The 16249-nt window shown below is 37.9% G+C and overlaps 1 protein-coding gene across 12 annotated transcripts in view; it reads left to right on the top strand.

Annotated features, from left to right (window-relative positions):
- The window catches only part of PIGG (phosphatidylinositol glycan anchor biosynthesis class G (EMM blood group)), an 89506-nt gene that overhangs the window by 4864 nt on the left and 68393 nt on the right, over nucleotides 1–16249 (top strand). For all 12 annotated transcript variants that reach the window (XR_015261448.1, XR_015261450.1, XR_015261447.1 and 9 more), the window contains exons 3-7: nucleotides 419–628; nucleotides 2116–2304; nucleotides 3842–3983; nucleotides 6440–6652; nucleotides 14855–15072. Coding sequence is in view for 8 of the 12 variants with exons in the window: in XM_086770645.1 (XP_086626771.1) it covers nucleotides 419–628; nucleotides 2116–2304; nucleotides 3842–3983; nucleotides 6440–6652; nucleotides 14855–15072 (972 nt within the window). In the remaining 4 variants the exon portion in view is untranslated. The remainder of the gene's footprint in view (nucleotides 1–418; nucleotides 629–2115; nucleotides 2305–3841; nucleotides 3984–6439; nucleotides 6653–14854; nucleotides 15073–16249) is intronic.

The raw sequence follows: 16249 nt of genomic DNA, 5'->3' as shown, positions 1-16249 counted from the left end.
TAACTCTTGATAGGTAGACTTCATTGCATTTTCCAGAAGATTCTTCATTAACTGTTTTGAATGTCCTACCATTGTTATTGTTGTGTTCAGTCAGTTTACTCACGTCTTCTAAACCTGTTTTTGGTGATTTAATGACCAGTAAATTAAGCAAATTTCAGCTGGCATACAAAGCCACTTTGCTGTTGACTAATTAGGAAAATGCTATTTTTACCACTCTCTAGAGCAGTTATCTCTGATATCAGCTAGCACTGTGTTACTGCATGGCAGCCCGTATGTTCTTTATTATGTTTCTTTATTGAGAATATAATTTCTCTGCTCTCTACTTCATTGCTTCCTCTTGCACTAATACTTTCTTCTGAGTACTGGAAACTTTCTGGTTTCTGTTAAAATGTCTCTTTTCTTTTCTTGTTCAATGTAGGCTTTGATGACGGGTAGCATACCTGGTTTCATTGATGTTATTGTGAACCTCAATTCTCCAGCTCTGTTGGATGACAATCTGATATGGCAGGCAAAAACAGCTGGGAAAAGAATAATCTTTTATGGTGATGATACTTGGGTTAAATTGTTTCCAAAGCACTTTGTGGAGTATGATGGAACAACATCATTTTTTGTGTCAGACTTTACAGAGGTGAGAGGCTTTGTGTAATCCCAAGTTAAATAATGTGAGTACAAACACATAGTGGCAACTTTTAAGAATGAATGAGTAAAACTATCCTTGTTCTAAAATACAAACCCGGCAATTAAATAGAAATTGGATTTGTATGTGTTCTCAGTACTGGCAATGTGAAACTAAGTGTTTCAGTCCCTTATGCGTATGCTGTGGGAAGTGCTTGGATGATACGCTAACAAACACTGTATAACTTTCCTAAACATATGATATTTTCACAAAACTTGTTGTGGTAGGAAGTTAAACCACTTACTTTGTTTAAAAATTCCAGTATCTATGTTTCCAGTTTGCTATCACATTTGTATTAGTATGTACCATCTTTAAAAGGCCCACAAGTATATAATCTTGGTCTCTTAGAGCCATACTTTCCATAGTATTGTATTTATAGTTGCAATGTGAGTAGTGTTGCTGTATGTTATCAAAAAGGAAGCACAGAAAGTAAATGAAACAAGTTTTCAAAATTCCTATTCTAGGCACACTAGAAGAGTAAATGGTTTGGCAATTTTAGTTCATATTTTGAATCTTTATGATCTGTAAAACCTCAGGCTGTTTATCTGCTGCTATGGATGTATTTTCTTATCACGTTTAAGGAAGTTAGGTCTAATGTGTCAATTGGAAGACGTTTTTAGTTGGTTTCTCTAATAAGACTTGCAGAATCTTCAATGTGGAGTGGAAAAATGCAAATATGTTGCTGGGCCTATGATTATGTGGCTCTCAAGCTCTTTATGCAGTCTTTATGCTTTGTGAATATAGTCCATTAAACAGAAAGGTTTTAGATAGTTACATTCAAAGGCAAAAGTCATATTGCTTGTGAAATTTTGTAAGGATTTTTAATATCCAGAAAGAAATATATGCCACTAAAAATAGATTGTCAACCTAAGCAGGAGAACATGTGAGTTAAGCTGCAGATAGCACTCAGCAGGAAAGAAAAAATATTAGAAATGTCATCACTTCTTTTTCTCACAGCAAGTACAATCTTCTTGTCTTTACACAGTAGCAAAAATCGAGTTGAAAGAGCAGGAGTGAGTTTTTTCGCCTGTGCTTCCAAGCACCAGAGAGGCTTTTCCCTACTTCTTGTGAAGTGATAAATGAGTGTGAAGGATGAAGTGACTGAAAATTTCTTGAAACAGTTTTTAAAAGTATCTGTGGAAGCACGGCAACCCATTTTCTCTGTTGGTACGTGATCTGATGCCTCATAACCAGAAAAGAGTGAAATGGGGTGAAAAATTTGTTTTGTAAGGCAGATTTTTTTTTTGACTGACTAGCATTGAAGTAATCAATCTGGGTTTTTTTGTTTGTTTTTTTTTTTCCCTTGTAAACATTGTGAGTAACAGTTAATCTCATCAGCTTCTACAGAATTTTAATGAGTGGTGTGATCTAATTTTTCTATGCTTTTTACAAGATGAAAATTATTTTTATCTTTTAATTGTTTTCCTTTTATTTCTGAGGTTGATGATAATGTTACCAGGCATTTGGATAGAGTGTTAAAGAGAGAAGACTGGGATCTCCTAATACTACATTATCTGGGACTGGACCATATTGGGCACATGAGTGGGCCAAGCAGCCCATTAGTGGGACCAAAACTTCGTGAAATGGATAACATCCTGAAGAAGATTCATATTTCTCTTCTTTCTAAGGTAATATAGCTCCTTGGATCCTTATCAGTTAGTTGTGGACTAGCATTGCATTAATAATCTTTAAAATGATGGTTGTTTGTGAGTGATAGCTTGTTTATTCCTAGACCAGAGTGGATATTCTGTTATTTTCCTTCCCTGGTTATTCCCCAGTTCTGACCTTAGTTAACATCTGTTTATAGTCTCTTCTGAACAGCTGTGGGAAATAACGCCCCCTTTGGATGTGGGAAGAGGAGAGGAATACATGCCAAAATTCTCTTTATTGCTTGTGAATGAAAACGGTGGTTGGTGTGCTTCCTAGTAGTGAAGTTCAGCAGGAGGAATAATGGGCACGTACAGCTAATGGCTCTGATTTTCTAGAATTTTGAAGGCATATCTAATTCTTAGATATTGAAAAGATTGAAATGGAAATGATGATAGTAAACAGCATTTTTCTTATGCTAAATGCAACACATAAATTACCAAATCTGAATCTGTTTTTAGATTTGTAAATATAAGACGTCTCTTATATAGATAATCTGTATGTTGAAATACCAAGTCCTAATGCCAAGTGGCCTGAAGCTTTTTTCTTGTTTGTCTTTGGCAACTGTAATTCAGAACTGCCCCTAAACCTTCTATAGTATTTTTAGACGAAAGGATACTATTGTCTGAAAACAGAGGTCAAATCCTACTTGTGGTGGTTACAATCTCATGAACGTTGCAGTGATTTTGCTGCAATTTGTTAGTATGTTTTGCTTTTGCCAACTGTGTGCAAGCCTTTATCTCAGTTTTAGAATACAGAAATAATAAAAACACTTTACTTTTGGATACAACAGGTACGTGTAATAACTAGAGATGACAAAAAGCCACTTTATTATGGAATGACAATACTTATTTTATCCTGTCTTTGATTTGTTAGCTCAGAATTGTTGCTCAGGCTTCACTTATGCTTCTATTTCTCTTTCTTCAGGAAAATAAACATCATTTGACATCAGGCAAGTCAGATATCTACTCCCAAAGCACTTGAGACACTGAAGACTGTTAGAAATAGGATCATCTTTTTATATTAAATTACTGTTATATTAATATTTACAATATTAATAATTTAGCATTTTTATTAAAAAATAAGCCGAAGAGATAGTGGGGGGGAATACTCCTCTGCTAATGCTGCTGCTCCCATACTTGAGATTTTTTTTCCACAGTACGACAACCTGTGTTTAATCCTTCAGTCAGTTACTTTTAACTCTGTAAATGAAGTTTTTGGGGTTTTGGGGTTGTTTTTTTTTTGTTTGTTTGTTGTTTTTTTAAAAGCTTTCTTGCAGGTTTTCTAGCATACTGAGAAGTATGTTAGATACGTATGTGTGCCTTAAGTGTTAAAAATTAATATTACTGCACAGCACTTAGTTGCAGACAACTCTTGTAATCTGCCCTGGGTGTTGTGAGGCAGTTTAAAAAATTGAATTTATTTTGAGAAATATTAATGTGTGAAAATGTTAAGGATAATGAAGCATTATACATATGCATCTTGTTTGTACAGTAACTTTATTTCTGTGACTTGCAGGAAGAAGCAGCTTCTCTGCCTAATTTGCTAGTTGTTTGTGGAGATCATGGGATGTCTGAAACAGGTAGTCATGGTGGTTCCTCAGAAGGAGAAGTGCACACACCGCTGCTGTTTATCAGCTCCACTTTTGAAAAGAGGAGTGGTAAGGATCAAAGAAGTTTGACCTTTTTTAGAACACATTACGATCTATAATTTATATTAGCACCAGAATTCTTCCTGAAAAATGCTTTGATTTGAGATATCTGTCAAGGCACATTCTGTGTGACCTGAAGCTGGTTTTAGCCAGAGTTTGCAACTGTGTCATGCTGAAACCATGACTTTACAAAGCTAATGTAACCACTGAGAGAATTGAGTATTTATCAGATGATAACCTTTTGCAGCACTGTCCTGCTTGAGTGTTGACAGCTAATGAGATCTGTTGCCAGGATCCTAGGATCCTGGCAAATGGATAGCATTAGAAGTAAAATCCTATTTAAAGTGACTTTTAAGTTTTGTCTTTCTTTGCCAAAATATTTCCCTGACCACCTTTCTTCCCTCTCAGACAGCCAGGATGGAGGAATGAATGACTATTTTTCATGCTGAGAGTAACATGAAAGAGGAAGAATTGCTCTGGTGAAAGGGTGTGAGATGACAGCAATGAAAACATGACTATTGATTGCTAAGTGTTAAGGAAAGAATATGGAGCATGAGTGTATTTATTGTATTGGCCAGGCAGTTAATTTCAAATCATTAATATGAGTTTATCTGTTTCTGAAACTCATTTTCTACTTGTATGATAAGCTTAAGGTAAGAGGTGTGGTAGAGTATCTTTAGTCTAACTTGTAGAGACTCGCTTAAATAAATGCCTTGACTGAGTGAATTGGTGAAATGTAGTTGTGCCAGGGGTAAATACTTTCTTCAAAATAACACTTCCCTCTACCTTTCATTCTGCCTCTTGCTTGTTTCCGTCTGATTTCCTTGCTTTTAAAGCCTGTTTGCAGAACCTTGCCTTGTTTGTCTTGCTGGAGGTTCCTGCAGCACAGTGGAAGTACATTTATCTGTCTGTCTTTTATAAAGCTGTTACCCAGCTGCAATAGAAAGCATTGCTTGAGAAGTCATTGAAATCTTTTCACGTATAAAGCAAAACAAAGCTGAGAGCTGACCAGAGCTTTCGGGTAAGTTTTTGCTTTATAAATTTCACCAATATGTGTTGACAACTAGGTCACGTGAGTGTAGATGCTGTAAATGCGTTCACTGTGATTAGTTTCTCTTAGATTTAAACTGAGTGTGCAGTTCTTACAGTACAATGAAATATAGCTATTAATCTATCTTTTTGGATTGAGTTTGTGGTTTCTAATGATGCCCATGTAATTATTCAGCAGCTTGCTTCTCATTGCTACAATAATCAGAATTCTAGTGACTGCTCCTTATAATCCTATTGTCGACAAAATGTACTGTGGTTAATTTGGTAGCCCTCAAAATAGTAATCCTGTGGGCTTTTGCATTTAGTATGCTGTCAGAGTGTTACTTGTGTAGCCTTCTCAGAGATGTGTCACCAGTGATTGGCTAAATGCGTTTGGTAGTTAGGCTTTTTTTAAGCAGTTAAGAACTTGCCTTTAAAGATGAAATCTGAAAACTGCTGACATACAGGCACTCATGCAAAGAAGCTTTAGGGATTATAGATGGCATTCTATACAAATATGGGATTAATCAGAGCTAAATGAGAAATGAGAGAAGTTCTAATACTCTAAAAGGAAGCCTTGAGAGTAATAAACACTGCATATAGAATTCTTTTTGCCCTATATTTAAGTCAAAACACTCAATGCCTGGAGTTACAAAGAGAACAAAATAAAAGCATAATCAAAAAACACTGTTATGTAACTAGTAAAGCATACAAAGAAACAATTGGCATGACAATCTTAAACAGAAGGTTACTTACATTAGTGAAATCATTCATGCATGTAGATGTCTGTTAGACTGAAGGCTGATCTTGATAGCTGCAGTAAGGTAATGGAATTCTGTGCAGAACCTTTTAAAATCAGTGACATTACCTGCGTGGAGCCGTAGATTTGGGCCTCAGCATTCTTTACCTGACTTCTAATTCTGTGGTGACTAGAAACTTGATATTAATTAAATCATTAGCTGTTGTTATTGTATTGAGAAGTTTCTAGAATTCTGTCAGCATTATTTTAGTCTCATTCGTGAATTAAGTTACTGGAGTGTTTGCTATTCTTTCTAATGTAAAAGTTAGAAAACCTTCTTAGGATGTAGGCTGCAACTTGACATTAAGGTGATCTCCCGTACCATCTCTTTTCTTACTTGCACTTTTATAACATTCATGTTGTGTTTACTGTAGTTGCTAGCATTGAAGAGAACGAGAACAAATTTTGGTTTTACAAGAGCAGAGGATAGCAACTGAGAAAGATCACTCAGCTCTCTGTAGGTCACTTGAAGTAGCTGATCTAACACCAGTGAAAAAACTTTGAAACTAACAAGACGCCAGCTGTGTCTGGAGAAGTACAACAGACCTGCTAATGAAATACTTCTTTCCTCTCTTTTTTTTTTTTTTCTCTTTTTCTTTTTTTTTTTTCTTTTTTTTTTTTTTTTTGTTGATTCTAGGTCCTCTAACCCAACCAGAACTTGTGCACCAAACTGATTTAGCTAGCACACTGGCAGTAGGTCTTGGTCTACCAATTTCAAGAAACAGTGTTGGAAACCTTATATTGCCAGTTGTGGGAGGCAAGACACTGAGAGAACAACTACGTTTTGTGCACTTGAATGGGTTCCAGCTTAGCAGACTACTGCAAGAGAATACACCTGCATATGAAAAAGGTAAATAAGCAAAAAAAAAAGAAGTTATATATACCAAATGGTATTGTTTATAACCCAGTTTGGGCTTTTAGGTTCAAGAGTATAGCATGGCACTGCAAATTAGCCATTAAGTTGAGAATAGTGCTCAGAGAAATGATACTGAGTTCAGTCTTCACTGTAACTTAGTCTGGCGTACTACCTCTGAATAAAGTTGGTTTTTTTGTTTTTTTTTTTTGGTTTTTTTTTTTTGTCACCAGTACTACTGCTAGTAGGCAAAAGAGTGATGAAAGAGTAAGATTAAAGTAGTAGTTTAACTCTCAGTGGTTTCATGTCTGCTGTTTCTGAGGTATCCTGCATAGGGCACTAATTCTTCTCTATTTGGAGGACTAGCATTATGGTGTGAATTTTCTAGTTTAAATAAAAAGATTCTTCAAGTAAAGCTGGGAAATAATTTAGGGTAAGTTATCTTTTTATTTCATTCTTATGTCTGAATTTACTTGGGGTGAAAGTCTAGAGAACTGCAAAGTTGCTTATTAAAAATACACATAGGTGTGAATATATATGTTTGTGTGTCTTTGGAGGAAAGAATAACAAACAAGTGGAAAAAATAAACCAAACCTAACAAAATGTAGTATTTAATTAGGAAGTGTGATACAAAGTAAGCAAGTTAATATGATAATTAAGTGAAAAAAAAATTAGAGGATTGAGAATAGGAGAAATGAGAATATTTTAGCATGGACATAAGTTGTTAAGTTGTTGTTATCTTGAAGTGACTGTGAAGCCTGAAGTCCTTGTCACTTGATTTATGATTTGTTGAATCATTACAATAACTGGATGAGAATGCAAATATTGGTTACAGCTATAAATGGTTGTAGTGGGTACATCATAAAAGTTTAGCAACATGATAATTGTAGGTTAAGAATAAATTATCTTTCAACATCATGACTTCTAGTAATAATTAAACACTGTCCAGGAATCTAACAAAACAAATACAACTTATGGTAACAACGTGTAAATAGCAGGACCCAAATTCCATCTATTCTGATATTTTTTTCTGCACATATTTCCTAACTTAACCCATGGAAGTCAAAGAAGTGATTAGAGATGGCCAACATGGCTTCACCAAGGGCAAATTGTGCCTGACTAGTCTAGTAGCCTTCTGTGACGAAGTAACCACATCAGTGGACAAGAGAAAAGCTGCAGATGTCATCTGCCTAGACTTCTGTAAGGCCTTTGCCTCCCACAGTGTTCTTGCTGCTGTATTAGAGAGATCCAGTTTGACAAATGGACTCTTAGATGGATAAGAAACTGGCTGGATGGCCGTGTCCAAAGAGTTACAGCCAATGGCTCAGTGTCCAAGTGGAAACCAGTAACGAGTGGGGATCTAGTGAAAGATGTCTCTGCCCATGGTGGTCGTGGTGAACTGTGTACTTTAAAGGTACCTTCCCTTCCAACTTGAATCATTCTATGGTTTTAAGTTGGGAAGATGAGGATGGAGAGTTGCCCTTTATGCGAGGAAGCTGTGGCAATGCATGGAGCTTGTCCTGGAGGTGGGTGATGAAACAGTTGAGAACTTACAGGTCAGGACTAGTGGACAGACCAACATGGGTGATATTGTTATGGGTATCCGCTACTAATTGGGAAGAATTAGCAGGTGAGATCTTCAGACAACTTGAGGAAACCCCATGTTCACCACCTGTGGTGCTCATGCTTCAACCATCCTGTTATGTTCCAGGCTAGATAACTGGATAGTGAAGTGGACTGAAAAGTGGCTCAGCTGCTATGCTCACGCGGTTGTGATCAGCAGCACAAAGTCCACATGGAGGCCAGTCACTAGTGATCAGCCCTAGGGCTTGACACAGGCTGATGCTGTTTAACATCTTCATTAATGACCTGCGTGATGGGACAGCAAGTCTGCACACAATACAAAATTTGGAGGACTATGTCCTCCAGTTTTGTATTATATACTCCACATATTACACATACACATATGTATATGCAAAATAGACATATGTATTGTTTTGTGTTGTGTATTGGAGAACTGCATCCAGGTCTGGGGCCCCCAACATGAAAATGATGTGGGCTTGTTGGAGCGAATCCAGAGGAGGGCCACAAAGATGATCAGAGGGCTCGAGCACCTCTCATATGAGGACAGGCTGAAAGAGCTGGGGCTGTTCAGCCTGGAGAAGAGGATGCTCCAGGGAGACCTTATAGCGGCCTTCCAGTACCTAAAGGGGGCTTGTAGGAAAGATGGGGAGAAGCTCCTTGTCAGGGCCTGTTGTGATGGTTTAATGGTTTTAAAACAGAAGGAGGTGAATTCAAACTGGACATAGGGAAAAAAAAATTTACAATGAAGGTGGTGGAACACAGGAACAGATTGCCTGTAGAGTTGGTAGATGCTCCATCCCTGGAAACATTCAAGGCCAGGTTGGACGGGGCTCTGAGCAACCTGATCTGGTTTAAGATGTCCCTGCTTCTTGCAGGGGTGTTGGACTACATGACCTTTAAAGGTCCCTTCCCACCCAAACTATTCTGATTCTATCATTCAGTAGGTTGTGTGCTTGCTATTCAGAGGCACCTCAAGAGGCTGGAGAATTGGGCTGATGGGAACCTTTTAAGATTCAGCAAAGGGGAATACTGCATCCTACACCCAGGAGGAAATAATCCTATGCATCAGTGCAGGCTGGCTGGAAAGTGGCTTGGTAGAGAAGGACAAGGGGCTGTGGGGGACACTAAGCTGAATATCAGCCAGCAATGTCCCATTGTGGAAGGAAGGCTGGTAGCATACAGAGCTGCATTAGGAGGACAGTCATCAGCACATCAGTCCTTCCCCTTTCCTTATCTATGGTGACAACACATCTGGGGTCCTGAGTTCAATTCTGGCCTCTGCAGGACAAGAAAGACTTGGATATAGTGTAGTGAGTGCAGTGAATGGCTATAAAGATAATGAAGGGATTGGAATATCTGTCATACAAGGAGAGGCTGAGGGTGCTAGGACTGTCCAGCTTGGATAGAAGAGGACTCAGCAGGGATCTTGTCTATGTATGTAGTACGTGATGGGAGGGAATAAAGAAGATTGAACTAGGCTGTACTTCGTGGTGCCCAGTGAATAGGCAAGGGGCAGCGGGCATAAACTGATATACAGGATATTTTGTTTAAATGAAAGAAAACTTTTTTTTGTGTGTGTGTAAGAGTAGTCAAACACTGGAATGAGTTGTCCAGAGAGGTTGTGGAGTCTTCATACCTGGAGACATTCAAGACCTGATGGGACACAGTTCTGAGCAATCTGCTGTAGGTCACCCTTCTCTGAGCCTTTGGTTTTCATTTGTGGACCATCTGGACATGCATCAGAGTTGTGCTGGCATGTCTTGGGCCATACCATTTCTGAATTCCACAGACAAGGTGTGCTGCCCGTTTTTTTGAGGGAAAGAAACCCAAGAAGATAATGTAATCACACATCTCGCTCACATTTGCTGATTGCAGGTTGAAGCTTTCTAGTGCAAATTCTCAGCTGCTAAAAACTAACAGATCATAACATTTCAGTTGAATGTTAAGAGAAATGCCTATGACTGGAGCTTCAGTTTAAAGTGAAAGATACTTGCAGGGATAGCCTAAGCCTTGCTGCTTTAAAAAAAAAGTTATTATTTTCAAATCTTCAGCTCAAAAATAGTAGGTTCTTCTGAGGGGGAAAACATGGAGTGCCTGTGGACAGTATTGTAATTTGCAGCACAGAGGTAGGGCACTAGTTATTAGTACTTTGAATATGATGACTGAGTCATGATAAGAAAAGATTCACCCGTTGCAAGCTACAGCATAATGTATGCATTTATTTTTTGTGCAGTGTTAATTTCCTTTTAAATGCAAAAAGATGAAGTCAGATGTTGAGATGAATCACAGTCAGATGGGAAGGTAGAATGACCTTTATGTACCATTTAATGGAGAAGCTATGGAGCTGCCTGAATTTAGCACCTCCAATATTAAGAACAAACTGGAACAGTGCACAAAAAATATTTTTGTATTCAAGTGTGTTTTAAGTATATTTGTTAACAAAGAGCAGAATGGGGGCAGCTCAGTAACTTTTTACTGTTTGGTGGTTTTTTTGTTTTTTTTCCCTCCCAATGTTTGTTCGTACAAACATGCATTTTAAAATCAAGAGGTGGTACAGCATTTCATGGGACTTGTGTTTTGATTTATTGAGGTACAAAAGAATCTTCACAGTTAAACCTGTGTTCAGGTAAATTAAATTTTAAATGAAAGACTTGAAGCTCAACTAAGAGCTCAATTGTTTTGAAAAAGACTTTTTTAAACACACTAATAGATGTTTATGTGAGGCATTAGGTTTTCTTTTGATAGAGATGGACTCATGGAGCTAAAAAGAAAAGTTTGGAAAAGGAGAATAAAAACAGTGACGAAAATGAAGAAGCTGAAAGGAGAAATATCCAGAAACAGATTTTGGGTTTCTGAGTGAGTTTGTACCTCAGTGTAAGGCAGGCAGGTGTAGGTAACTAGTAATGCTTCCCTCATGTTCTGAACTTCTCAACATTCATCTGAACGATGAACTAGGATTGTTTCTTCGAAAGGCACTTTGCAGTGGAGTGAAGGGTCATGCTTGAGGGCAGACTGGTTGTCGTTATTAAAATGAGTGTCCACTTTTCAATTTGAAACTAATCCTGAACTTGTATTAGATGTGCATATTGACTGAAATTTGATTGTTACTGAGGGATTTATATACTGAAACTGGATAAGTCACTTTTACATTATCCATTCTCTTTTTTTTTTTTTTTTTTTAAGTAATTGCTGGGTGTGACTGGAAGTAAGTGAAATTGTCATCAAACGGATACTTGGAAGGCATAGCCATTTACTTGTGATAACATTGGAGGGAGGCTAAAGCAGAAAATGCTAGTGTAATACTATGCAAGTAAACCATTGCCAGTGATTTGGGAAACCAGTAACTGGGCAAGCTGGCTTTCACTTTTAACTTGTTTTGTGAATATCCCATGCAGGAGTGACTTGGAAATGTTACCCAGCAGCTACCAAAATGCTTCTCCAACAACTGAGAGTCTATGACCCTTCTTGTTTTATACTTACTGCATGCAAATGTGCTATTGAACAGATATTATTTGAGTTCTCAAAGGAACTTTGACAATGGTGGTCCTTTATTCCTTTCTGCAAGATCTTTAAATCATTCACTTAATATAGATCAAAGATAAAAATATGGGTTTGACTAGAAGAGTCATTTTTCATAAGATGGAGAGAATGAATTTGGTGGGCAGTAGCGTGGAGAAAAAGGTAATAAGAGTGAAATAAAAATGCTAAAAGGAATGAAGAGAGAGTCTAGGCAAAAAGCGGGAGAGAGGAGCAGAAGAGGAGCAGATGTGGAGAGTATTTGATTTCAAAATATAACTTGAACTTGTTTCAATGTTCTGTTCAATGAAATAGTGTCATGTCAAATCTCAGTTTGATTAAAGCTCATTTTAGATCATCCTTTCTGGATTTATGGATTTCTTAAAAAATATGAATATTTAACTCTTATTTCAAATATACTGGAAGAGGAACTTTCTAGGGAGTTCATTGTTCAAAGAACTACAGTAGGGAAATTGAAGTCTCCATGCACACTGGTACCTGTCTTGGTATAAAAGTTTTTGCTGCTGGCTGAATGGTACTTTCTACAAATACCTGCAAGCCTCCTGCATAGTAGGATCAGCATGCTTTGGAGTCTGTTAGAAGTCTTAGGAGATTAGACTGGACATTCTGAGCTAAAATTACTTTATAAAGTTCTCGCTTTTAATTCAACCTGCAGTAGATTGCAAAGTGTCTTGTAGTGATAAGAGACTTACAAACAGTAAGCACAATTCTTTCATAACCGTACAAGAATTGTGAATAGGAATACTTCATTCATCTCCGTTCACCTGAAATAAAATTAAAAATGTTTCTGGATTTAATAACGTACTTTTGGTGAAAAGGCTTAACAAAGAACGTGCTCGTTTTGTTTTTTTTTTTTTCCCAAGTCTGATACTCTGTTATCTACTACCAGTGAAAATGAGGCATAACTGAAGTCTTCGCTACACCAGGCTTACTTCAGTCATTATTTTAACCCTTGTTGTCTGAAACTGTACAGCAAATGTTTTGTCCTCCTTTTAGCTAAGAAGGAAAAGATTGCACGATGGGAAGATAATGATAGACTGATTGTATAAAAATTTCCAAATTGGCCTTTTTGCCCTTAGGTTGTCATTAACTTCTAAGTGAAACAGCAGGGAGAAAGCAAGGATTATTAATGTGAAGTGAAACTAACACTTATTTCTTGTGAAAAATACAGATATATGTGAATGTTTACAGATAGCATAATGTCAAGTGAGATACAAGTTTTTGGAAGTTGTGCATGTGTTTTCCTTGTGTTGTCAACTGAATTTATGTTGTGATTGCATACTGTATTCAGTGACTAATATTTTAAATATCATATGCCGTATTGGAGTATTGGGTGATGCACCTATAAAATGAAGAGGGGAAAACATGTCTTAAGTGCTTTCAGGAACAACACAGTTTTCCACATTTACAATAAAACACAGAAACTGACTTAATTGCGCTATTTTAAATAAAAGCTCTTGAAATTAAACTTGAATAGAATGCTCTTCAGGTGTGTGTAGGACCCACGCTAATAATTTTGTCAAAAATTGTTTTGATTTTTTTTAGCTTTTATGCTTGTAGTGAGTAATTGTTTGTTTTTTCCATATGTGAACAAATTGATGCTTCTGTTTTCGCCTGCAGAATCTGGTTATTGTCACTGCTGAATATATCTTTTAGGAAGTGAAAAGGCTATCAAGACTCAGCTTTTTGTGCTGCAGCTTTCTGTATAAATGTTTGGTAATGGAAAATCTGATGATGAAAATCAACAGTAGTTGGTAGGAGAATAAAACAGTAGAGTCCTTTCGTGTATTGAGTGTGCCATGTGTCAAAGTAGAGTATTTGAACTGAATTTGAACTGAATGCAGTCTCTGCATGCTTACCTTTTGGTGTGTATCAACCAGTGCAGGTCGTGTAAAGTCAGGATTCTGTGGAATAACCAGTAAAGGATGTACATCTAGGAGAAAAGATATTGCTGCTGTACTTGCAAAGGACTTCTGAAATGCAGGGTTTGTCTGTCTGCTTCTTTCCTGTGTCTCCAGTTGTCCTCACTTGATTTAAAATATGTTCCTTGAGGAACGTAATCCGGTGCTAGTCTTGTCCTTATCCCCAGTTCTGAAAGCAGACCACAGTCTTCATATGTGTTGTCCATATTCACCTGCAGTCCCATTTACACAAATATTTATCATAAGACTTAATCAAAACTACAGTTCTACAAGAAAATATTACCTAGGTGTGGACAACAGATATATTTCCTGTATAGTTTGGGTATTTTTCTCCCAAGTTTTTCTTTATTATTAGTTTGGTTTTGTTCTTGTTTGTTTTTTTTTTCTTCGGGTCATAATTTTTTAGGCATAGATAGACTATAATGAAATTACCTTCTGCCACAAGAGCCTTGCTTCTGTAGGTTGGTGGCAGCATCAGGTTTTCTCTGTTTTAATTGAGCTAAACTGCATCCTTACACTGTAGCAGAATTACTGAGTTTCACTGCTGAGGATTGCTTTGCACCAGCTTCATAGTCCACATGCCTGAAACTAAACTGTGCACTTCAGCTGTTAGCTTTTCTATTACTGCTTCAAAATCTAGCATCCTGTGTATTTGACTTTGTGTTACCAACTGACTCTCATTAACTTTGCAGCAAAATCGGGATCCGTAGTATGGTGTGTGTGTGTGTCCTTTTATGTTTCCCTCAGAGATCAGCTATTTGGTGATTTCCTACTTGGCTTGTACAATATGGCCTGGATAATGAATGGCTCCAGTGGAAAACACTACTTTTTTTTAGGATTAAAAGCATTTGAACAAGTTTGTCCTGGAAACCTTTTCTAAGAGTAAATGGATATTTTGATACATTTGTCACTTTTACAGGTCTTGACATTTTATCAGTTTAGGAATTAATTGCTTTTATTTTGTGTAACTGGTTCATTATGGTCTTGCTGGAGGAAGATAATGTAACTTTTTAAGTGTGGAAAAAGTTTCAACCTCCATAATTTTTTTAATGTACTCTACAAGCAAATATAAAAATGTGATCGTGTCTCTAATTAATCCGCTTTTCATGGATCCTCTTTCGTCTTTTCTTTTTTTTTTTTTTCTTCCCTTCCTTAGATCCTGGATATGAAAATTTTAAGATAGCAGAAAAGTCCCATGGTAATTGGATCAAACTGTATTTAGAGGGGAATAATTCAGAAATACTGTTAAATCTTGGCAAAAAGGTTCTGAAGCAGTATTTGGAGGCCCTGAAGTCTCTGAGTTCTTCACTAAGCAAACAAGTGGCACAATATGACATGTATTCGATGATGGTGGGGACTGTGATTATTATGGAGGTAAGAAAGTACATCTTCCTTTGAAAAAGCTGAGTGCAGAAACATGAAAGTTTCTGGGTTTTGACCACTTAGCATATACTCTTACTTTAGAATTACCAAGTATGAACTCTTACAGTTGGCTGACTTTCTGCTTGGATGAGTTTAGTATTCTTTTAAAACAGCAACTCACCCTTTAAAATGATTCAAGAATGTTTTTGATGTAAGCTACGTACAGTTTGTTGTAACTAGTTCCAGTTAATATGTAGGCGTGCTACAACCTAATTACTCTCATATTATAGAATCATAGAATCATTAGAGTTGGAAGGGATCTTTAAAGGTCACCTAGTCCAACCCCCCTGCAAGAAGCAGGGACATCTAGCAGGGACTAGATCAGGTTGCTCAGAGCCTCATCCAACCTGGCCTTGAATGTTTCCGGGGTGGAGCATCCACCACGTCTCTGGGCAACCTGTTCCAGTGTTCTACAACCCTCATTGTAAAAAAAATTTTCCTTATATCTAATCTAAGTCTTCCTCCTTCTATTTTAAAACCATTACCCCTAGTCTTGTCACAACAGGCCCTACTGAAGAGTTTCTCCCCATCTTTCCTGTAGGCCCCATTTAGGTGTTGGAAGACTGCTATAAGGCTCCCCAGAGCCTCCTCTTCTCCAGGCTGAACAGCCCCAACTCCCTCAGCCTGTCCTCATAGGAGAGGTGCTCCAGCCCTCTTCGTGCCCTTTGTGGCCCTCCTCTGGACTCTCTCCAACTGGTCCATGTCCTTCATTTGTTGGGGGCTCCAGAACTGGATGCAGTACTCCAGGTTGGGTCTCACTGGAGCAGAGTAGAGGGGCAGAATCACCTCCCTCGACCTGCTGGCCACGCTCCTCTTGATGCAGCCCAGGATGCTGTTAGCCTTCTGGGCTGCAAGGGTTCATTGCCTGCTCATGTTAAGCTTCTCATCCACCAGCACTCCCAAGTCCTTCTCCTCAGGGCTGGATTCTCCTCCCAGCCTATATTTGTGCCTGGGATTGCCCTGACCCAGGTGCAGGACCTTGCACTTGGCCTGGTTGAACTTCATGAGGTTTGCACAGGCCCACCTTTCCAGCCTGTCAAGGTCCCTCTGGATGGCATGCTTTCCCTCCAGCGTATCGATGACACCACACAGCTTGGTGTCATTGGCAAACTTGCTGAGGGTGCCCTGT

The sequence above is a fragment of the Chlamydotis macqueenii genome, chromosome Z, assembly GCF_036417535.1.
Source record: "Chlamydotis macqueenii isolate bChlMac1 chromosome Z, bChlMac1.mat, whole genome shotgun sequence".
NCBI lineage: Eukaryota > Metazoa > Chordata > Aves > Otidiformes > Otididae > Chlamydotis > Chlamydotis macqueenii.
This window is presented reverse-complemented; position numbering and strand designations above follow the sequence as displayed.